The 24806-nt window shown below is 42.6% G+C and overlaps 2 protein-coding genes and 1 pseudogene across 2 annotated transcripts in view; 1 reads left to right on the top strand and 2 right to left on the bottom strand.

Annotated features, from left to right (window-relative positions):
* Window positions 1-24806, bottom strand: part of sorcs2 (sortilin-related VPS10 domain containing receptor 2) — a 1194681-nt gene that overhangs the window by 290794 nt on the left and 879081 nt on the right. The window lies entirely within an intron of this gene.
* Window positions 3401-12728, top strand: LOC144459906 (uncharacterized). Its single transcript, XM_078164710.1, has 6 exons — window positions 3401-3532; window positions 8874-8899; window positions 9835-10078; window positions 11198-11257; window positions 11311-12288; window positions 12396-12728. The coding sequence occupies exons 1-6, from the start codon at window positions 3401-3403 to the stop codon at window positions 12555-12557; spliced, it is 1602 nt and encodes a 533-aa protein (XP_078020836.1). The 3' UTR covers window positions 12558-12728.
* Window positions 17956-19667, bottom strand: LOC144459952 (uncharacterized; annotated as a pseudogene).

Here is a 24806-nt window from a genome sequence, read left to right as displayed (position 1 = left end):
TGCACTTGAATATTTTTGTATCATTTGTGTGCAGAAATCTCAATTTGTAAAATAACTAGAACTAAAGTTATCAAATAATTGTAGTGGAGTAAAAAGTACAATGTTTCCCTCTTGAGTGTAGTGGAGTAGAAGTAAAATGTTACATGAGATTAAAATACTTAAGTAAAGTAAAAGTACCTCAAATTTGTATTCTAGTACAGTACATGAGCAAATGTACTTAGTTACATTCCACCACTGAAATTCTCAAATTTAAAATGTATGAGTTTCCTCACGTGGGGTAACAATTTGTGGTCAGTGAAAACAAGATGTCCATCATGTTCAAATTGTGGACATGAACGAAAATAAGAGGAAATTTGTTTGAATATTGTTTTTAGCATGAGGCACATGGTGTGGCAGAATAAGATCTGTTTATTTAACCCACATTTAAAAAAGAAGAAAAGGAAGTGCACACTGTACATCATTTCCAGTAGTGCTGTGTAGTGTTTCTGTGTTGTGTAGAGTGGAGTTACTAATGACTGTGTGCATCATATCCAGGGGATAATGTCAGTAAATTTGAGTAAAATACAAACTTCACCTATCCAGTGCAGATGTACAGCATGAAACACAGACACAGGGGCATAACTTCTAAATCACATTACGTATCCTGGTAATATTACTCCTGAGTCAATAGGGCTTCAGGCTGTGATTTTGAGAAGGATAAGGATGACAGTACCATTAAATACAGGAGAGTGAAATCAGAAAAAAACATGATTGCATTTGGCACAAAACTTAAAAGAGGTTTATAGTGAATGTCAATATGACAAAAATAGTCCAATAAAACAGTTCAACATGAAGTGGAAGTAAATGGATTGGTTGGATCAAAAAAGGACAACAAAATACCTAAAAAAAAAATGGAATACACTATATACACAACCATGAGGGGACAGGACCACAGAGTGTATTTTTGCCTGAAAAATGATAGAAACAATAAATTGATGAAAAAAAAAATCTGTAATACAAATGCAATTGTGATTAAAAAAAATGATACAACATAAAGTACAAAATCAGGAAGGGCAGAAAATTGCCGCCTACCTACTTTTGTTTATACAGAATGCGTCTTTTTCAGGGCAATGGGGGCGTGAGCAAGTAACAAAACGTGTAGCTCAGTGTGTGGAGTAAACAGTGACGTGGGAGGGAAGCCGCGGCTAGACAGACGGTGGTAGTCAGACGGCGATTCTCTCGTAAATCGGCCCGTCCTTCACCGTCCCCGTCATCTGACGGTTAATGCCCTCTTCGTTTGCGAGGTCAAGGAGGGCGTGCAATTCCTTGTCTCCCCAGAAAGGCCGCCCCGGTCTGTTTAAACTGAAAGGGTTCCGCTGATATGACTACCCTCTGAGACGGAAAATTGGTACCTTGGATCATCCTTTCCGCCTCTGTGTGTATAAACGTTCGCAGCTGGCCAGCAAATCAGCCCAACAGTCGTGGAAAAATCTGGCAGTTTAAAATGGGCTTTTGTGTCTCTGCTGTGGGCGTTGCAACTCCCTCACTTTCCCAGGTTCCTGATTTGATTTGTTCATCTCACCTGGGCCCTATTTCAGCAAGCAGGATTAGTGAAAACTCTGAGTATGTAAGGCCTGAGATGAGGGAAACTCTGATTTTTCCATTTCACAAAGCCAGTTCAGCAAAACCGTGAGTCAGTTACTATGGCAACTAGTGTTGCACGGTATACCGGTACTAAAATAGTACCGCGGTACTAGAGTATTCCAAATGGATACTGCATTTGGAAAATACCGGTACTTTGAAATTGTTTCAATTAATTAATTTATTTTACTCAATTATGCACACAAACGCCTTTCTTGTTCCTATTGGAGCACAGATTGCACAAGTGGTGTGTATGACAACACCTGTATCAACATTCACAGCTGGTGCACGTGAAAAAAGACAAGAGAAAGTCTGCCTCGCAAAGGGAGACAACACAAGACAACACAAACTTGGTGGAACATTTGAGTTATCAAACCGTCCGTACCGAGGTACTTCCCAAACCATGATTTTTTTGGTACCGTTACACCCCTACTGTTTATTGTTCTAAAGGTTTGTATCCAAAAGGACTTTTTCTTAGGAAAAGTACCAAAGAGTATCAAGGTATTGAAATTCATATTGGTATTGGTATCAAAACAAAGATTTTGGTATTGTGACAACACTAATGGCAACATACTCTATGAAGCGAACCTGTTGGCTCGCAGGTTTGCTTCATCTAAGCCTGAAGCTGACCGGCCACTGAGCATATAGCAGGAAGGAGAAACATTGCGTGTCCTTTTGTAAAGGTACAATTTATTCAGGGGCTGTTCCATAAGGAGATGGTGATTAAACCCCGTTTGGATGTCTTCCCAGAGCAGTGCCTATATGAAGGACACAATTACACCTCACACTCTATCATTTACCTTATCAATGTGTTCCACCCAGATATATCAAATATTACACATTGTAGATTTTCATTATCATCGGAGCAAATTTTATGAATTGCCCTTTGATTCTTCGGCAACAGCAGTTTTCTTTATAACATCAGAGACACTGAACACATCGGCAAGGCAACGGTTTGTCTGAAAAGACTTGCCCATTTTTATGGTTTTCCCTGGGCATGAATCAAAATGGATCATCAAAGAGGAACTTCACAGAACTGCAGGGTTGTCATAGTGAGGTGGCTTAAGACCAGATTTTAGAAGAATGTGGACAGGTCGGATAAAAGCACCAAATTTTTTCCACATGTTCATCACCATAGCTTTCAATTTTTGATGGGAGCCACCTCATCAGGATGGCGGATGGTGGCCATCTTGGATTTAAAAGTTGGCAGCCATGTAAAATGTATAAGTGCCAATATCTTGGTTTCCTAGTCAGTTAGAAGGTCAATCTTGGTGTCAAAATATACATTTTCTGGGACAAGCAGGGCTGGATCGGCCATAGGCCATACCAGGCAATGGCCAGTGGGCCATTGGCATATTTTGGGCCGGCACAATCGTAATTTACTCAATGTAATTATGTAGATATTTTTTAATGGCCGCTCCGGCCTTTAAATCACGAAAAACGTCCCATTTGTTATTTTTCCACACTGACACTGGGCTGGTCCAATGAAATCTCTCAGCTCTTCCTCCTTGGCCCGCCCCCTCCCCACTCATTTTCTGAGTTCTCCTGAGTTTGCGTAGCTGGCTGTTGGCCTTGTGCATAGTGGTGGAGTGCATAGCCTACTAATGTACACTGACTGATGGACAAACTACCAAGGCGCAAGGGAGGTGCAGAGAAAAGGCGCAAGAATCTCCAGGCAGATGCAGCCAAATGCGCTAAAATATCTGACATGTTTACTGTATCTGGTGCAGTGGGGCCGTCCGCACCAAGTGCAGTACAGCCTGTTGCACCAAACATAAATATGGACCTGCAAGAGAGTAGTTCAGGACAAGAGGTGGCTGCTGGTGAAGATGATTCAGAGAAGGAGGAGGAGGGACAGAAAGATATGGCCCAGGGACAGATTGAGGAGAACAGAGTAGCCACTGCCGGCCCAGTAAGGAGTAATATCAGCAGAATGAACGAGGGACTCTTTCATGTAGGGAGGGAGATTGTAGATTCTTTGTGTGCGTCCTTCTAAGGGTGTCCACCTGTCCCACTTTTCGCATTTGCCTGCCCCCTAGTCTTGGTACTCTCTTCCAGGGCACGTAGGGTACTACTGAGATTTATTTAAATTTTAGTGACAGTGTAGTGTGTGCGTATGGTATTTCACCAATCATAGTGGGCCGCCATGGCCAAAAATGCCAGGGCAATTTTTTGTCCCAGTCCAGCCCTGGGAACAAGGAACACATTCAAGCTATTGAGAACACCACTAGATGATTATTTGTGCCAAGACCAAATAAACATGTTTATTCTGGCAATATGTCATATAAATGTATACTTAATAACATGCATGAATTGAATTGAACTTTGTTATCTTCACTTTCTAAGGCAAAGTATATTCAAATTAGGTCACACGTACAACTGCAAAGACCAGTGCAATTCCAGTGTGCCTGTTTACATGAGCACCTTACCCTATAACCACTTTTACAACTGCAACAGCTGTGTGAGAGTGGGCAGTCATCTGGCACATTGTGTAGAGATGCGTGGTAGGCTGACCAGGCCACAATGTCTCCCTTGTCTAGCTCATCCTTTTCGATCAGCTTGAGTGAATACTCGAGCCAACATTTCTCTTTCATCTGTGCTCTATTCAGGTGCCCCTCAAAAGCTTTAATTGGATTGGGTGTCTTGGGAACAGCCACACTGGCCCTCTTGAGTGCAACCGTCGGCCCAGTGGTGAAGTTGTCAGGCAATCAATGATTCTTTTTTGTTTCTGGCAAAGGCATGCCTATTCCATCCTGCAAGTGTCCCACATTGGACTTGGAGGGGAACTGAAAAAGACTGATACCTGTGCCATGGAAGGACCCTTTAGCTGTGGTAGTTGATGGGTTATGGTCAAGGTTGTCTTGGGTACTCACAGTGAAGAGCCCTTTATGTAGTTGAGCAGGACACAAAACACTACTCTTCGCAATGTTCTCACAGACAGCAGTAGCCAGCTGATTCTCCAGTTCCATAACCCGATCATAGCTTACACTGAGGCCCAGCTCATACAGCTGTGCAATCAATTTTTTTGACCTGGTCTGCGTGTGCACGCTTAATCCCATGTAAAGGGGCAAGGGTGGTTCATACTCCTATGAATGTCGAGATTTGTTAGCTGGGGCCCTCTTCTTACAGTTACACAGGATGGTCTGTGAGATAATGAAGCAGGCCTGGGAGTCATAAGGCCTGTTTTCACTGAAGAAGCTCCTGGTACTATTTGGAGGGCAGGAACTACTACAGGAACGTCCTCTCGCCTGGCCCTCTCAACCGCCGTGTCTCCACTGAGAGGGCTGAGTAGGAGGAAGATTCCTGTAAAGTTTACCGGGCTCTGGATGTGACGTAATCATTGCGCGACCATTTTGACCGGGGCGATGCAGGGGCGTAGGGACATAGTTAGCTGTTAGCCATTAGCGGTGTCTGTATTAACTCAATAACTCAACAAACGGTCCGTGAAAAAAATGTTTTTTCCAGCGGATGTCTTAGTTACAATATGATTGAGCTAACTGGAGTAGATTCATGTCGTATCCGACAACGGGAGGCTTTTAACGGATGACGTCCTGATGTTAGCTTTGCTGCTGCTGTTAGCTGTCCCTGTCAGCTGCAGCCACTGATGCTTTCTAGACATCGTGATTTCCCAAAACTGAATAAATACCACACATAGCAACACAAAACTGCTTTGCTAGCTCAATCATGTTGTAACAGCTGGATGGTTGATGGGTACATGCTGTTTCGGGTGCTATCAGAGCTGATCCGCGCATCACTATGGCTTAATGATCAACTCAGTCAATGAAAACAACCCGTCCTGTGTTAGGAGTGTATGTCTCTGACAGAAAGAAAGAAAGAAAAGGAAAAAAAAAGATAGAAAAGTAGTGTACACCTCACATATTTATTTCTCACAGTTGGGCACACGTTTGGCTGGCATGCAGAAGCACTGTCTGTGTGTCTGTGTGTTGAGGGTGCGAGCCGCAGCTTCAGCTGCTCAGGTAGAGAGGCTGTGTAGCCCGGTGTGTTTTTTCGCTGATTCGGATCTGCAGGTTCTCTGCTGGTACACTGGAGACAGGGATCAAGCAGTTTGTCTCACTCGGGATAGATTGTGCTTTACGCACACAAAAACGGAAGTTGATCACTATTTACTTCCGTGTTTGAAAATAAGGTGGATAAAAGCGTGGTTTCTGTGTGTGTGTGTGTCCGTGTGTGTGTGTCTGTCCCCTCCTGTCACCCTCTTGTGGGATTTTGCGGGGCGGAACTTTCTCTGATCTCACCAGAAGAGCAGGAAGATTCTCACGGACACTCATGGATACGCAGACCCACGCGTGCTCCAGTTATCATGATCATGGATATGCGGCATTGCCAGGAAACTCGCATTAACCACAGGCTAACGCATTATGGAACCTGCTTAGCATTGACCACACTGACATAGCATTATACCTTCAGTCATCGGAACCTGCGTTAAGGCTTAGCCTTGCCCTCACTCGCATAGCATTAGCTTCAGTCATCGGTACCTGCGTTAAAGCTTTTAGCGTCAGTGATCCCAACCTAATTTTCATTTTAAATTTCACCTTTCTCACTTTTTACTTTAATGAATTTCATCTTTGGAAATACCTTCCCATACATTTCCACACAATATCTGTTCACTCAGTTGACTGATAGTCCTGAGGGATTTCAGAAAAATGTGAAAGTGAGGAGCATTTGGGGGTAAAAGTTTAAGTTAAAGTTTTTGACCTTCTAATTTGCATTTCAAAAAGGCAACCAAATTGCCAATCTCAGACATTTCTTGTACCATGTTTTCCCAATATTTCTGTATGTAGGCTAGCAAAGATGAGAAAATTAAGTTTCTAGCCCTTGTCAGGGCAAGACTCAGATGTCTATTTACACCTCAAGGAGAAAGTACACTCCTTTGAAGACAGCAATGTGCACATTTTGGACAGGGAAGACAGATGGTTTGAAAGAGGTGTAAAAGAAGCCATCTATGTGAAATTGGAAAAAACATCTCTCAATAGAGGAGGAGGTCTATGACACCACCTATCCCCCACCCATAATGCTGTCCTTTCATCCTTGCCCAGGAGATTTAACAGCTTAACCTCTAAAAACAATGGTCGTTCACAAATGGTCTTATGTGACTCTAACGACTCCAACGACCACCGTTGCAGCAGGAGTTTCAATGACCGTCGTTGACGCACCATTGGAGCACTTACAAACCAATGACATCATTGGCCTTGTGAAGACCTCCTCAGAGGTTAAATACCTGGGTTTTTCCACTTTTTTTTTGGCTAACGATGCAAAACCACCCATAGATAGCTAGCAATCTATAGATAGCTATGTAAGTGAATTGATGGCCTGTATGGCTACCTAATTGTCAAGTGAACTGAACAGAAACCACTTTCAATCTATCTTTTATGGGTTAGTTATGATATTTAGCTGTGATTAGTTATAATGCAGATTTTTTTAATTAGTAGTAGTTTGGTAGTTTAGTCTATGGCTGTGTACTTGGCATGTGTTTCTTTTATGCTCAGCCAGTTTCTCCCTCTATCTCAGGACCCTGTTACCGACCTGCCTCCTATCACTGTAAACCCGGACTTCATATCTAATTAAACAATGTAATTACAATATACTTAAATGATTTAAGTGTGGTTGCATTACTATTCTTATGTAAGTATATTCTGTTGCATTACTATCAAATGTAAGTACATTCTCTTAATACCTAGACATATTTGAATGTACGAATAACTTTAAGTTTAATAACTTAGAATTAGTAAGTTTTACTGCGCTGTCAGACAACAGAAGCTTGTGATTGGCTATTTCCTGACGCATTGAACGTGATGCTCGGTGACGTTGTACATGTCCGTGCATTTTCTGGAGCTGCTGGCAAGACGTGAAAAAGTTGAATTTAACCGATTCGACGGACATTTTATATACTTTTGGTCGGATTTTGTGTCATTCGAGAGACTGTGAGCACAGAAGGTACCACAGAAAACGGCACTGCACTATAGCGGGGGAGAGAGGACAGTATCGCGCTTCAGCAGAGGAAAGAGGAGGTCGGCACCCTACTCCCGCGGGGAAGAGACGAAGACAGCACCACGGGCCAGTGGGGGAGTGAGGAGGGCAACAGGACGGCTGTCTGCTGAATCTGGATGTAAGCTGCTGCGGAGTATTTATCATGTGCAAGTGTGGATAAATTTGTGGGGCTGCTGGTGAGACGTGGGAAAGTTCATTTTCATCCAATTCTGAAATTTTTCACCTTTTACTTTTCATTGGATTTTTTTGTCAAGTCGACGGGCGGGCATTTTAGCTGGTTAGCTAACTCTGCTAAGTTAGCTAAAAGCTATGTTTCTCACTCGAGGGGCTGTTTAAGCAGAGATGAACGTTGTTCAGCGCAGTTTAACGTGACACTTTCACCTGTTGGCTGCCAGCGCCTTCCACAGTGTGGCAGACACCGCGCCGAGTTGAGCCCCCCCCCCAACACAGGAGGCACCGCGAACGACTGCACCCAGAGAGAGCAGTAACATTAGCTGTAAGGATACAGCAGTCTACTGAATCTGGTGAGTGAACAAGTTAACGTTATCGACCTTGTTGTATTATGAAAAGGCTGCTGATTGAAATAGATTAAGGTTAGTCATTGAACAACGCTGGGAAAACAGCTATTTTTATGCATGTGACAAAGCGATGAGGTCCAGGAGGTGACTCAACAATATTAGCTACCATCATAACATTACTTAATTAACCGAACAGAATCAGGGCTCCAGACTTTTATTTTTTCCACCAGGTACACTGGTGTTTGCTATTGAGGAGTAACGTTACCAGCACAAAATGTAGGAGCATAAATTAACAAGCAAGGCAACACATTCATATTTTTTTTCCATCTTATTTGTATTACTGATAGATGTTTTGCTAATAACCAGACAGTATACACCAACAACATTGTACAGTTTCTTTTAGAGACAAGCGAAGTGGGCTGATATGTTAAGAGAAAAAATCATTAAGATAAATTGTAATTTTTTCAAACACAAGACACCGTTTTTTTAAGCGAAAAGTATTTGGTCAGCACATCATAAAGTCACGTCATTATAGTACAACTACAACTAAACAAATGGTCACAGTCTGGAGCCCTGAGAAGAGAACACAAATTAAACATACAGGTGTATGGCCTTAATGTAACTCAGTTGGAAGTAACAGTCCCAATTACAGATTAATTAATAAATACAGATACATTGTTGTAATAAGCTAACTAAGTTCCTTGTCTATGTGTTCTTCTATTGCAGGTCCCAGGGCAAGATGCTGTGGAGGTGTAAGTATTGCCCTTTTAACTGTGAAAAGAGAGCACAGTTATTTAAACATTATAGACTAAAACATGGAAATTATGCAAGAACAGAGCCATTTCCCTGTTTACATCAGGAATGTAGACAAGGAACAGAACTGGAAGAAGTTCAAGTAAGAAATCATTGGTTGTAATTATGTAAGCCATGACTGCGATGCTGCACAAGAGCAAATGTCACAAGTTGATCATGTGGAGGAGTTTGAAGAGGTGAGTGAAGACGCCAGAGAGAATGATCTTGGTGATTTAGAAAAACAGCTTGAGCACAACCTAGCATCCCTTCTGTCAAAGATGCAAAGTGTTCTGCACATACCAGAGAGTACTGTGCAAGAAGTAATACAACAGCTTTGTGAAATCGATAGGCTGTCACAGCCACTTCTGCATAACAGAGTGAGGGCCGCACTGAAGAAATACTATGCTGACATGGATGAAGCAGTTGTGAGAGAGGTTACCAGTGCCATGTCGGAAAGTAACATGATGACATTTTGTACCAAAGATGGATCCTTAGGAACTACTAAAAGAAGAGCAGCATATGTACGCAGAGAGTTTCCACTGGTAAACCCCATGGAAAAGGGCAAAAAACCACTTGCATATGTCCCCATTGGTCCCATGCTCCAGAAGTTGCTTAACAGACCTGACGTGTTAGACAAAGCCATGTCAGAAAAAGTCCATGCCCTGCAGGAATACAGATCGTATGTCGATGGGCAGTACTTTAATGAAAACTCTCTTCTTGCAAGGGATGAGTTCACGATTGCTCTTGGCCTTTACACTGATGACTTTGAAGTAGCCAATCCTCTTGGAACATCAAAGCTTAAACATAAAATGTGTGCAGTATACTGGGTCATTGCAAACATACCAACAAAATATAGGTCTACCCTCAACTCAGTCCAACTTGCTTTACTATGCAGTACTTCCACAGTCAAAGAGTGTGGTTATGCAAAGGTTCTGCAACCTCTTATCAATGATCTCAAGTTATTGGAGCAAAATGGTGTTTACCTGGAGCAACTAGGTGCAAGTGTGAAAGGCACAGTCTTGTATGTTGCCGCTGATAACCTTGGTGCCCACTCCCTTGCAGGATTCCTGGAGAGCTTCACTGTTGACAAGTTCTGCAGATTCTGTTTGGCAAGCAGTAAGGACACTCAACAACAAGAGGTACGTTCTGGATTCTTTCAGCTCAGAGACAGAGACTTGCATGATCGGCAGGTGCAGGAGGTGAAAGAGGACCCAGGACTGAGTCAGACTTATGGTGTGAAAAAGGCATGTCCTTTAACTGAGAATCTCAAATACTTTCATGCAGTCACCGGTTACCTTCCTGACATCTTACATGACATCCTGGAAGGCATTGTTCCAACTGAGTTGTCCCTGTGTCTTACAGACCTGATAGATAAAAAGTTTTTCACACTAGATATGCTAAATCAGGCCATCAAGTACTTCAACTACACATTCACTGACAAAACAGACCGACCTCAGATTATTGGAAAGGGATTTTCCACTAAAGGGACCATTGGCGGAAATGCCCATGAGAATTGGTGTCTCATAAGGCTCCTTCCTTTTCTTATCGGTCACTGTGTCCCTGAGGGTGACAACACGTGGGAAATTCTCATGCTTCTCAAAGACATTGTTGAGCTAGCTGTGGCACCAAGGCATACTGAAGAGACACTACATTTCCTGGACTGTAAGATAGCAGAGCACAGACAGCTGCTGCAGTCAACATTTCCACATTTTCGTTTAAGGCCAAAGCATCACTATGTGGAACATTACCCTCACCTTGTAAGGAAATTTGGTCCACTGTCAGAGGTTTGGACAATGCGCTTCGAGGGAAAGCATAAATTCTTTAAAAAGGCAATTCGCAATGCACAAAATTTCAAAAATGTTGCCATGACACTTGCTACAAAACATCAAAAAGCAGCCAGTTACCATCTTCACTGTAGCTCATTTTTCAGACCATCAGTTGAGATGACAAAAGTTACCCCAGTTTTGCATGCCTCTTTCCCTTTGAATGTTCAGAGAGCAATCGCTCAAAACATTTCAAAGGCAGGATCAGTTCTTGAGGCATCAACTGTTTGTGTAGATGGAATCAAGTACCATCCAAGCATGATACTCTCTACTGGCTCATGCTCAGGTCTCCCCGAATTTGCCCAGATTGAAAAGATCGTTGCAGCTAACACTGAAATTCTATTTGTCTGCCACAAAATGACAGCATGGTATTGTGAGCATTTGAGATCTTACCAACTTCTCTATAGTGATGTCCCCTCTATGTGTGTGCTTAAGATGTCAGAGCTGAATGATGTCCTCCCGTTATCAGCGTACAGGGTGCAAGGAGAACTTATGGTAACATTGAGGCGATATGTTATTTGCTAAATGCCTATTATTTTTTTCCTCAGATGGCTGTGCAACCGAAATTAACCATGAGGGTTATTGTCTCTGAGGGAGATATAAGAAAGATGACAATGACAACACGACATGACATAGATTTGATTGGCTGGCTCAAAGGCGCACTCCAAGCAAACTACAACTTCGCCTTACAATACGAAGATCCTGAATTTGACAACGCGCTGTGCAACCTTACAGATCTCACTGAGCTCCCAGAAAAGCCAACCATCAAAATCATTCCAATGATTGAGCTTACACCAATCACTGCAGAAAATGAATCATTTAGTGACACAAACAGCCAGGCAGACACCGAGATCCTGTCCAACTCCTCATTGGATAGAAGTTTGCAGTGGCCAGAGGTATTCGACATTCCCAAGTTTTCTGTTGATGTTGAGTATAGACTGCGTCAAGGTAACCTGTTGTATCTCAGGGATGGAACCCATCTCAATGTGACAAAAGAACTGAAACATGATATCCTCGAGAAACTGGCTGAGACCATATATGCATTTACAGCATACCCAGAGAAGGAACATTTTGAAGCTGTTGCAAAAGCCTTAGTACAAACTCACCCGTGTCTTAAAGAATCAGGGTCATCCTCTGGCTGGGATGGATGGAAGAACAGTGTGAAGTTCAAGATGGGTAATTATAGAACAAAAATGCGCCAGCTGGGTCGAGTTGATGTCACTGTTAACAGTGGTAAACGTGGAAGGTGCACTACAGATGACGATCCTCCCAACAAAAACATAAAGAAGGCAAGGAAAGGGAAAATAAATTTCCTACCCAAATATCCAGAGGGGATGGATGACCACAGCCTGGAAGGAGCTTGCCAGGTCCTGATCAGTGAAATGATGAAGAGAAAGCCAAATGGACCCCTCATCAAGAAGAAGATGGATGTGACGTTTGCTCTTCGGAGAAAAGAAGTTGTCACAGACAAGCCTGCCATCAGCCAGATAATACATCGATGGCCAGCTCTTTTCACAGAAAGCCAGGTTTGTGTGACTGTTTTGAGTATTTACAAAAAATGACGATGGCTTTCTGTGGTATAAATGTAATGTTGAATAAAATTGTACATTGTTTGCTATGCTTTATGTTTCAGGTTTGTTATGAGTTCAACAGAGTGGTGGGGAAAAATCTCAGAGAGAACTTCTTTGATGCACTTGACCATTTCTCCCCAAGCCTGATGGACCTCTTCAGGAAGAAGAAGGGCCTCACTGGCCAGCCTTTGGCTGAGCCTTTACATCAGACAAAGGTGCGTTGACCTCTGCTCTCCTCCTCTCCTCTCCTCGCCTCTCCTCTCCTCTCCTCTCCTCCCCTCCCCTTTTCTCACCTCTTCTCTGCTCTCCTCTTCCCTTTCTTCCCTCTTCTGCTTTCTTCAAGACCTCCTCCGTAAGTAACTTTATTTTTTGTAAATCCTGCAGGTGCATATTTTGTTTTTCAATTTCAGCCATTAATGAAGACTTGTCTGCCACTGATTTCCAGAATCATTTGATCAGTATTCAATGTCTCACAGACTTGAACTTTAATTTTATAGCCACATTTTGAACTAAAAACATTTTTTGAATACATCTATCATTGATTTATGACACAACATAAACTGAAAAAAATTTGATGTTCTCTTCTTGTCAATCTATTTTTTCGCTGTTAGGATGCAACTGACAAGGACTCCTACAGTCAGACTCCAGTGGGAATCCTCTGCATTGGTCAAGAAAGTTCTCAGCTCAACCCATCCAGAGTGGGGATCATCTTGGAGGGGACTGTGGTAATGGATGAACTGGCAAACCTGTCTCAGGCCTTCTATGTCCTTTTCGGCCTGATTTATGCCCTGCGCCTTGACTACACCAAGTGTATGAAAAATACCTTCCACTTTGTTCAGCAGGTAATGTTCAACCTGGGTAAAAGTGAGCTGGCACCCAAAATACAAACCTTGAAAAATCAGCTCTCAGTGTAAAACAGGGTTCCGAATAGGTAAACTACTGCTCCAGATATTCAGTACACTTTTATACTAACATGTTTGCTGGTGCGCTGTTTGCAGTGCATGTTTTATGGTGTTAGCACTGATTTTACAGTTCTGTTTTACAAGGTCCCTGTTTGATACAGACTTGAAGCAAATAGGGTTAAAGGGATAATTCACTTTTTTTGATTTGGGGTTATATGAGGTACTTATGACATCCGCAGCTGCAGATTCATCCAAGCAGCAATCAAGCATACAAAAAATTGCTTCAGGACACTTTTAGGAAAGTGCTGAAAAGGTTGGGTCTGAATAAGTGTTATAACTCTGATGCATCTGCCATAAGTTAGATGTTCACCTAAATCTTCTCAATGACCAGCTTTTAAAAATTTCTAAACGTTTTTCCCATCTTCACTGGGGCCAGGGAAAAGTTAACATTGTTATTGTGTGCATTACACCATCTTTGTTTAATTGTGTATTCAGACATATTCGGTCTCTCAGAAACAAGCAGATGCTTTTAGTTGTTGATTGTCTTCTGACAATGCTCATTTTCAAATATTTTTCTGTGTTCAAGTGAGTAATTGTTAAATGTTCATTGGGACCAAACAGAGATGTTACGAGGTGCTACTGTGTTCACTAACAATGTATATTTTGCATTTCTTAATGGAAATTTACAAAAGTTATTCTCTCTGAGAAACAAAATGCTGAGTACACTGTGAGCCTTTGCACTGTATTTATTTTTCATTAGTAATTTGTTTCAGATTTTGTTTTTTTGTATGTTTTTTTTTTTTACAAAGTTTAGTTTTTTGATTATGTGGAGATTTATTTAACTGATACTTTTTTTTTTTAAATAAGTGCACTGCAGACAGTGTAATGTATGACTGTCTCATTTGTTGAACACTTCTAAAATAAAACAGAAAAAGAATATACTTCTGTTTTGCTTTACTTTAACTTAAGATACTGAGTGGGGTAAATGGGTAAAACAATTGATATTACAAATTATTTTAAGTTAAATCAACTTTGAATTTAGTGCATTGAACTTAAGGATAGTAAGTAGAATAATTGGGTAAAGCAGTTAATATTACAAATGATTTTAAGTTAAATCTACTTGGCACTTAGTGTATTGAACTTAAAATTTTTAGTTAAATGCACTCAAGTTTTCATTACACATTACTTAATTATTTTAACGTAACCGGTTTCCTCAAATTTTTCAAGTAGATTCAACTTATCCGGGCTTACAGTGTATAGGGCTCAAAAGGTCGCGTGACTTTGCAATGCACTGTGTGTAACCAGCGCCATTTTTACGGGCAAATTGTTTTGTTTACATTGCGTTGCACCGGGAGAGATATGTGAAGCGAGAGATTGAAACGGACCGGGCAAAGGAAAAGTGTGTCGGATGGTACCGAGACAAGCTGGACCCTGCTCCAAAGGCTCGGTACCTTGACAAAATCAAGAAAATAGGTGGAGTGGATCCGTATGAGCACGGAGACTGGACTCGGGATTTAAAAGCCCTGCTGCCGTTGACTGAAGCTGAGCTTGTTCTCTAGCTCGTCAACGGTATAAGTTATTATACCAGCGACGAATTTAGAAATGCCAAATCTTTAAGGGCTCATGGGCAAGCAAACTTTGGGTGGGTGCAGGACCTCCAAATTTTACGCCTTAAAGAGAAGACTGTCGTCATTTCAGAGGTATGTAAACTTTACAAGCCTCGCTGTGTCCCACCTCCGTGTGGTGCTGCCTGTTTGCTTGCTCAGGTTTTGACTAACATATCTTGGTGTCTGCTGGACCAATTTATTTCAAACAAAAAATATTTTGAAGCCTGAAATCCACTCTGCATTTATGTGGTAAATATGTATGGGCTTCTCGGTTATTTATTTCAGAATTAGGGCATTTTCACACCATAAATCTCTAACTCTCCATTGTCATACATGGGTGGGCACAACATGGAGTTTATCTTTATTTTTAACTTTCACTTCTTAACCACAATTTAGGACAAGTTTACTCCTGTGGAGACAACTGAGAAACAATGTTTTTAGTGACATCAAGATGTGTACTTTTTTTTTTTTTTTTTTTTTAAAAACGGGATTAAAAGTCCTGACTGCACAGCTGTGTTAGATTTGTCCCTAGTTCTATTTCAGTTTTTGCTATCAAAATATATCACATTATATAGCCATGCTGATCTGTTTTGCACTAGCAATATCCCTAAATTAACACTGTAAGCAACTTTAACATTACAGAGGTGTTTTACATAAGGTAAATTTAACAGCAGCACTGTTATTTTGGTGAACAAATTGCTGTTATGTGTTGTCCATTTTTGATTCTGTGCTAATTGCAAATCTATTTATGCCCAGGTTTTGCACTCCCAGTGGCTCAGGGAGGCTCCACTCAAGCCCTGGATTGATCTTCATGCAAGTGGCAAGGTGGAGTCTGCTCATTGCACATGCATGGCTGGTGTGGCTGAATCCTGCTCACATGTGGCAGCTCTGCTGTTCAAGATTGAGGCAGCTGTGAGGATACAGGGTTCACAGACGTGCACTGATGAGGCAGCATACTGGATGTTGACTCGAGGTTTGAGGAAGGTCGAACTGGCACCTGTACACGCTATTGACTACTCCACTGCTGCTGCAAGAAAGACTGACTTGGACAAGCTCATTACTGGACAGGGTGGGGTGCCAGGGCTGCGGACGCGTGCTAGCAGCACATGTCTTAAGGCGGACGACCCCACACACACAGACATGTCTGTCTTGTATGAGGCTATGCATGCTTGCTGGTCAGCGTACAGTATTGGATCTGAACAGTTCTATCAGCACTATGCCGACCCGGTTGAGCCATCCATAGTGCCAAAGTCACTACAGCACCTTCGGGACCATGGTAAGGACAGTTGTGAGCTCTCTGTCCTACACCAATACTGTGAGGGACACAGGCATGCGGTAGCAGTATCTGAGACCCAGGTAGCAGCACTGGAAAAAAAGACAAGACAGCAACAGAAGTCACACAGCTGGTATTCACTGCGAGCAGGAAGAATCACTGCCTCTAAAATCCATGCTGTCGTGTCCACTAGCGCTTCCAAGCCAGCCCTCTCCACTGTGAATGCTGTGTGCTACCCACATACAACAAAACTTGAGAGGCTTCCAGAAGATTTGCAGTGGGGGATAACACACGAGGAAGAAGCAAGGCAAAAGTTCTTCACAATGACAGCACCAAATCACAACAACCTCACACTGAAGCAATGTGGATTTGTAATTAATCCCTCATTTCCAGAGGTTGAGGCATCCCCGGATGTGCTCACTCATTGTTCCTGTTGTGGAAAAGGGTGCCTGGAAGTGAAATGCCCATCGAAGCATCGCAACAACACTGTACTGCAGGCTTGTGAGGACACAAACTTTTGTCTCCACTTCAGTGACGGGCATTTTGCCTTGAAGCGGACACACACATGCTACAGTCAAATACAGACTCAAATCTTTGTCACAGGTGCAAAGTTTTGTGACTTTGCTGTGTGGATGCTGGTGGACTGCAAGGTGGTGCGCATCACACCAGATGTGGATTACTGGACATCACTACTGGAGAGGGCACAGAATTTTTTTATAAAGTCTCACTCCCAGAGCTTGTGGCCTGCCATTTCACCCAAGGCTCCGAAAAGGCACCTGTGCTGCCACCTGCTTTGAAGCCTAAGCGGAAGCCTTTAACAGAGGGACAGCAGTCTGTACAGAAAAGGCCCACAAAAAAAAAAAAACATAAAACAAAGATGGTGCACATGCGGACACAAGGTCAAAGGTAAAAGGTGGGTGGCCTGTGATGACCAAAACTGTGACACTGTTTGGTTCCACATTTCTTGTGTGGGACTCAGTCGTGCCAGAAGTGAGCCATGGCTCTGTAGTGGCTGCAGAGAAAAGAAGACATAAGGTTGCGATTGGACTCTGACTTGACTCTTCTGACCATTAGGATGGCAAAACCTTCAGCACAGCAAAAATATTTGTGTATAGTTGTGCTTAATATTTGTGCTTGCATATTTTTGTACATTTGTTCTCTTTTTATTTACCTTAATGTATGCACTTTACATTTTGTTATTACCTCATGTGCACTGTTATTTATCTGTGTTTGCACTGTTCTTGGCACCTTTTGTGCACCGTTATCCCAGTGTTGGCACACAACTCTTTGTTATGTTATTTTTAGTTTATCTTTATTTATTTATTTTACTTTCACTGAGATTTAACTGTGTGACGGTACTGCATGGAAATTTTGGTAATAAACAAAAAGACTTAAAATAAGGAGTGGTCTGACATTATTGCATGATGAAATAGTGGTTTCACAGAGGACTTCTAATGGCTTAAGTAAAAAGAGAGACACCTGTACAGGCCTTAATTATTATAATTTAATAAAGAGCTACTGAACTACAATATTTATTATCACTATCAGGCATAGTTTATCCACTTACTTTGTAAAGGTGTAAGCCTGGCGTTTGTCGACATACAAATAAGTTACAGGTGAGGAGATTGTCCTGTGCTGTGCCTAACATAAATGAAATGATAAGTAATAATACATAATAAATAATAATTAATAAATCTGGGTGTGGAAATCTCAGTATTGACACAAAAGCAGAGGAAGATTGCAAGCCTTTGATTTTATTATCAGGAATTGGTCACAGACATCCATAGTACATGTTTAAGACCACAAGCAAACAACTGTGACATGTTTTCACACTCCCCCCTCCACATATGCATTTTACAAACATTGCAGTGTACAGTCTGGGTTTTCCATTTCACTATTGACTCAGATTGATTATCCTCATATCCTCACTCTGTTTCTCCATCACTATCTGTTAACATGTGGCCTTGTGGTTTCATTACAATACTGGGAGACATATTAATTAAAGCACAGCACACTGTCACAATCTTATCTATGAAGGAAAATTCATCGCCCTCACGTGGAACCAGCAGGCTCATTGGTATGATGCCCTGAAGTATCTGATATGTGTTGCGTACCAAACCTATAACTCGTTCCACATGAACAATCTGTCGTGTCTCCTCCACAGATTTTGCATCCATTTGAGCACGTCCTCTTGTGAAGCCTGGGGTTTTCACCTCAGCACACATTAGTCCAACTTCATCCACAATGTTAAATCCACGGTCTGCCAAAACCAAATCTCCAGGTAGCAGGTTATTGAGGATGCCACACTGCTCGGTCAGGTGCTTGTCGCTTACATGCCCACCCCACCCTTTAGAAATGAATGAGATTGAGCCCTGTGGGGTGATGCCTATCAGGTACTTAACAGTGTGTTTCTGCTTGTAGTGGGAGTAGGTCTGTGCTTGTGCTTTCAGATTGGATGGCTTCTCAGTGCCAATCTCAAAACAGTCAAGAATAACTGCAACCCGACTGCCAAATGTGTCTACGAACTATTGTGGCATTGTGAATTGCAGACAATAGGTTCGTTCGAGATGAGCCAGGCCTGCGCAGATTCGATCACCGGCGATCGGCGCACAATGCATGCCAGTTAGTTTTGTGTCCGACTTCATCCCGACTTGCTCTGATGTATTACAAAAGTGGACGGTGATAAAGCCGTGAGAGCGAGGTGGCCGCAGTTGTTAGAGCTAGGCGCTAGAGTTGCTCTCCACCCACTGCACCGCCTGGCTCTCATCTGATCTAACAGCTGATTGGTTAAGATGTTGACTCAACAATATGACGTTTTAGATAAACTACTCATTTTTGTTGAATTTTAGAGATTAAGATTGTATTTGTCTGATCTGAAGGTTTATTCTGTGAACAGAAAACATGTTGTGTGACTGATGATGAAGTTTAGTTGTCAGAGACTGAATACATTCATCATAAACTATACAGAGTCTACTGTACTATATTAATATTGGACGGTTTAATTATTGAAGTATTTAGCAACACAGAGACTTGTGGTCAGTGGGATGTGAGGATTCTTAAAATAACATGAGATGTGAAGCTCTGACTGTATCTGACTGAGCCTTAATGAAAGCTGTTGTCTTGTATTTCTTTTTCTCTGACAATATGAACCTTTATGATCAAACACAGTTTATATAGCCTGTGTAGTTGAGGGGACAGGTCAAACTGATATGATGCTGATTTACAGGAGAATTCATATCAAATGCAGGATAAACCATGAACATACACTACAGATCACCTGTAAAGCATTTTAATAAATTAATCTATCATAATTAAAACAACTGGAGACTGAAAACAAACTGACATATGGGTCTGATCACTTTTTTAATGAACTGACATCATTCCAGACAGGATGTAAATTTGTCTGTGACTTCCTGTACAGACTGAAGGCTGCTGGAAACTGTCGGGAAACTGTCTGACTTCACCGCAGCTTTTTGTCACCGCCCCCCGCTGCTGCTGCCTGGTCTCATCTACTTTTCAGGCGAGGCGCAGTTCATCTCGAACGAGCCTAATGTCTAGCAGGCCAGTATACCAAAGGTGCCAGATGGAAATGCAGTACACCCATTGTCTCACTAAACATTTTAGACACTGTTGTCTGACTTATCCAGAAGAGGTATGCAAGGTGCTGTTGGGGCAGATGCAGTCTCAGCCTCATCAGAGTAAGGAGGAGCATCTGGAAAGGAGACAGTCTTCTGCCTGCCTTTGTAAGGCATGGAATAATGACTGTGTGCAAAGCCTGTAGTAAAGTCCAGTATGGCAGTCCAGTGTAGCATCTGACCTTCTCATCATCCCCACTGAAGAAATCCTCATCCATCTTCATCGCAGAGAGCTCTTTTTTCAAAGTCAGGTTCTCCTCGAACAAGCGGTTCATCTCTGCACGCATGGACTTCATTTCCCCAGCCATACGTTCACAATCGACACATTGCTCCTTCTGTGGTGGAGCTTCATCCGACACCTGTGTAGCCTCAACTGGTGGTGTTGCTCCATGTTGCTCTGACCCCTGTGGAGCTACTGCATCTTCATCCACATCTGGTGTGGGTCAGTATCTGCAGCTTTCACCTCTGTGTGTCCAAGTTGTAAAGAAGGTGCCCAGTCTGGATGGGATTCATTCATTTCGTAGGCTGGCCTCCCTGAAAAACACACACACACATGACATGTCATTTATTAATTTTCTTGCAATGCAGGAGTTTGGACTACATTTCTAATCCTCAGTAGCTAATTTTAAAGACAAAAAAATAGGTCAATTGTGATTGAACTTAATCTCCTATGTGTGGGGGAGAGCTGCTGGAAACAACTCCCTTTTTTCGGTAGCAACTACGGTCTGTATAGATTTACGTCTCCATAAACATTCAAATCAAACAGGTAATGTACTCACCTCACCTGATGTGAACGTTTATGGAGACGTAAATCTATAAAGACCCGTAGTTGCCTCCAGAAAAGTGGGGTTATTTCAGAAATGTCTTGGTACAAAGGCTACTCTCTGCTAGCTTGGCTAACACTAGCAGCCTACTAAATGCTGCATATGAAACAACATAACACATGCTTTGATTCCAACTTACCGGTGTGAAAATGCAGTGAACACACCAACATGTGTCGGGTGATACTGTTAAAAGTCAGGTTCGGTCGCCTCACTGCCGCTATCCAAGCCATTCTGAGCCTCTTTGTTAGCTCACAGATCCGGGGTCCCTGGCTTTGTTTCCAAGTTGGAAACGAGAAAAATCTCAGCCCATCGATCTTCTTCCCGTAGCGATCGTGAGAACGATTGTGGTAGTTAATGACACAGCAAGTCTGCACCATTTTCAAATGATACAGTTATTTTTAAAATGCTAAAACAACAACAGAACACAAGCGTAGCGTCGCGAAACGTAAACAACTTTCCAATTGCCCGCAAAGCCCACAATGCATCGCGGTTTTTCCACTTCCGCTACGTTACCCTTTTGAGCCCTATGGCTTCCTTGTCTCTACGCCTGCCTGCCACTGCCTACCTCCTGTTTCCTGAACATTATTTCCTTCATCGCCAGATTGTTTTGATTATCTACATGGTAACATACCTTACTCACATATTTTCTAGTGACGAGCCTATGACTGTGACTTGTGCTCACCCTGGGTTTTGCTTGTGCTCTACCTCACCCTGTTTCTCCCTCTACCTCGGGATCCTGTTATCGTACTGCCTCCTGTGGTTCCTTTGCCTCTACACCTGCTCCCTGCACCCCAGACATTTTTCTCTTCATTAAAGTGCCCCTGTGGGTTTTTCAGTGTCCAAGGGCCAGTGAGTAATGCATTTGATGATGTCATTAGGGGACTTCTGCCTCTGATAACGTGGCCCAGGAACCACACTCCATCGTGGTTCTTATATCTCCATGGTTAGGGGGACCAGACCTGTGCCAGTAACAATCCTGTGGCTGTAACTGACTAGTTCTGAGAGTGAGTTATTGGAGGCAGAAGTCCCCATGGTAGTCTATAGAATGGCGCTCCATAGACTTCAATGTATTTTGGGTCACCAGGGACCAGATGCATCCTTTGCAAAATATTTTTTATCTAGTATCCTTAAAATCTGTATTTTTATGTCATTAAGATGCCATAAATACAGGGAGGTGTGCGAGGAGCCCCGAGATATCCTACTAAACAGTTATCTGAAATATTGGCCGCTAATTAGCATATTTAAGAGTAGGCTTACTACTGATTAATTTAAAAATGACTTAATCACATCGCATGACCCTCAGATCATAGATACAGACACTTAATTTGTCAATTTTGCTTACCTGGTTACAGAGTTATTGAAGAAATTGTTTAAGAAGGGCTCAAAATTGGCAATTTGGCGGCCATTCTGATATGTAAATTAGAAGGTAAAAAACTCAAAATTTTGCTTGGTAACCACTTTTTTGGATTCAGCACCCTTGAATTATGTAAAACTGACTGGTTACCGACTTTTACCCCCAAATGCTCCTCATTTCTTACAGAAGGCCTTTTTTCTGAAATCCCTCTGGACTACGATGTTTCATTTGTGTTTACACTTTTCCCAATGACAGAGCAAAAAGATACTCGTAGTGGTACGTTCACATTAGTGAAATGGGGTTCAGCTCCCTACAGTGTCATTGCTAAAAGCCAAACACAAGACCAGGGCTGAAAGCAACAACACTGTCAGTGCCTGAAATGATCAAATATTTTCAAAGTCATCAAACACAATTCCTTTTTTTCTTGTCATATATGGTCTGGCTCAAGCCTGAATTCAGGCACCATGCCTGAATTCTTTCAGCCCTGCAAGACATTACAACAACTTCATAAACAACAATTGATTAAACATATACACCTCTATCTGTATCCACTCCATATCAATCACAGACACATGTAGCCTATCATCTTTCAACTGACTCCTCCTTACCAAAATATATGCTTACTACAAGCACTGCAGTAGTACTTTAAAATGAATTGATCTTTAAAGTGCACAAATATTGGTGTAAAGAATGAATAACAAGGGTGAGAGCACGCACCCTTGTAGTGAGCCAGTGGAGGAGCACACTTTGTCAGATAAAAACCCATTAACTCTGACCCTCTGTGTCCTGTTTGTTATTATTATCATTATTATTATTATTATTATTATTATTATTATTATTATTATTGGTGGGAAATTATAACAGAGGAGTATACAGGAATGTTAAAGATATCATTGAGGAAAACGAGGTTGACGTGACGTAATTGAATCAGGGAATCCGTGTGTCCACCACAGGAGAGGATCCTAATTGACTTTGCATTGGCATTGTTTTCGTGGTGGCAGCACGTAATTTCAACCCATTACGTACTGCCACCACGGAATGCAGTGTTCAGAGGTCGTGGTCATTTCACGTATTTCTGTGAGATCAGGTTGGCCAAGGCTGTTAGAAGCCATTTTGTTCTCAAGTGTGGCTTTATAGCTCTGTTTTGCCTTTAAAATCTCTACTTTAAGCTCTTTGGTGGCTGTATGTAGGTCTGATGCTCCTCTTTGTTGAAATGCTAATTTCTTTTTCTTCATAAAAGACTTAACAGATTTGTTGACCCATGGCTTGTTGTTGGGGTATATTTTAACTCTGGGCATAAGCACATCTCTACAGAAAGCTGAATATGAACAAACAACATCAGTTAGTTCATCCAAGTCCTCACATGATTCCTCAAACATTTCCCAGTCTGTACAGTCAAAGCATCCCTGCAGAGAGTGCACAGCGTCATTTGTCCAGACTTTCACATCCTTAGTTTGGACTTTCTCCCTCTTTAAATCAGTCTTTTAAGTGGGGAGAAGATGCACGCAGTTGTGGTCTGCAGAGCCCACAGGGGGGAAGAGGAAGTGATTTAAAAGCGTCATTGATGGACCCATAACACAAGTCTTGAGTCTTGCCCCATGTGGTTGGACAGGAGACATACTGGTAGAAGTTTGTTAGGGTCTTTTCCAGGGAAACATGATTAAAATCACCCAAGATAAAATTCAGAGCCTCCGGTGATATAGGGCTCTAGTTTCCCGGCACAGCGCAGGGTGGCGCAGGGTGGCGCAGGGTGGTGAACCCCGCGCAGAGCTAGTTTCGAGCAGCGCAACCCAAGGCGCGCTCAGTTTGGTAGTTTGGCAGACCGAGGTGCGCTGAGATGGGTGTGGCGGCGCAGCAGGGGGAGGTGTCGACAGATCCAGCTTGGCGCAGTGACAGTTTCGTGCCAAAAGGCTTCGCTGAAGGTGCGCTAAAAGCTCGCCAACTGAAACCACGTCTACTAGGGGGAGTGCAGCTGGTGCAAGCCGAAGTTTGGCTGACTGGCGGACAGTGCGCACACGTCACCAAAACCTCACAGGCAGGTTTCCAGAATATCAGGCACATTAACGATGCAATAAATACCCAAAAAAACACTATTCAATGTAACTATCTGCAATCAGCACATAAATGTATCACTGTATCGACTGTCCCGTCACATCTGATGTCAGATCAAAGGGGATTGGCACGTTTGGCACGCGTAATGGAAACCCAACCTGATTTGATTAACACAGTTGCAAACTAATGAGTTCACATGCCTCTCAGCCAACTACAAACAGCCACAGCATCAGATAGGGAGTATATATTCAGCATCTGTCATCTTAGAAAAGTCAAAAGAAAAGAAACCAAGTGAGACTGCGAGAGAGAAAGAGAGAGCGCGCGCGCACGAGAGAAACGCAACATTGATTTACAATTGTGGTGACCTCCTCCCAGGTGATATCTTTGTATCATCAGCCCGTGGAGGTCTGCTCGCAGTTCCGTATATTTGGACACTGCGAGCAGACCTCCCGGACCAAAACATCAGTTTCTTCGTGGGAGAAGTTAAGCCGTCTGACAGCTGCTCTCTTCTGCCATGGCGAATTGAGTAAACTCTCATTACGCCTTCACGCGGCGCATTTAAGGGCGAGGAGAGGGGCTCATTTGATTGGTGTGATGTGAATGGGCTGTGTAAAACCCACTCCATGCCTTCTCTCCTCCCTCTTTCCGACTTGCGCCGGTAGGAGGGACGGAGGTGGGATAGAGGAGTAGCTGCGCCAGGGCGCACGGTGTGCCAAACTTACAAAATCCGCCTGGCCACACCCAGTTGGCGAAGCACAGGTGCGCTGCGCCTCCGCCGCGCCCGGCCTGCGAAACTAGAGCCCATAGTCTGCAGTTTCTGTATGAC

Source organism: Epinephelus lanceolatus, chromosome 22 (assembly GCF_041903045.1).
Source record: "Epinephelus lanceolatus isolate andai-2023 chromosome 22, ASM4190304v1, whole genome shotgun sequence".
In the NCBI taxonomy this organism is placed as follows: domain Eukaryota; kingdom Metazoa; phylum Chordata; class Actinopteri; order Perciformes; family Serranidae; genus Epinephelus; species Epinephelus lanceolatus.
Note: the sequence above shows the minus strand (reverse complement) of the source record. Positions and strands in the feature narration are given on the sequence as shown.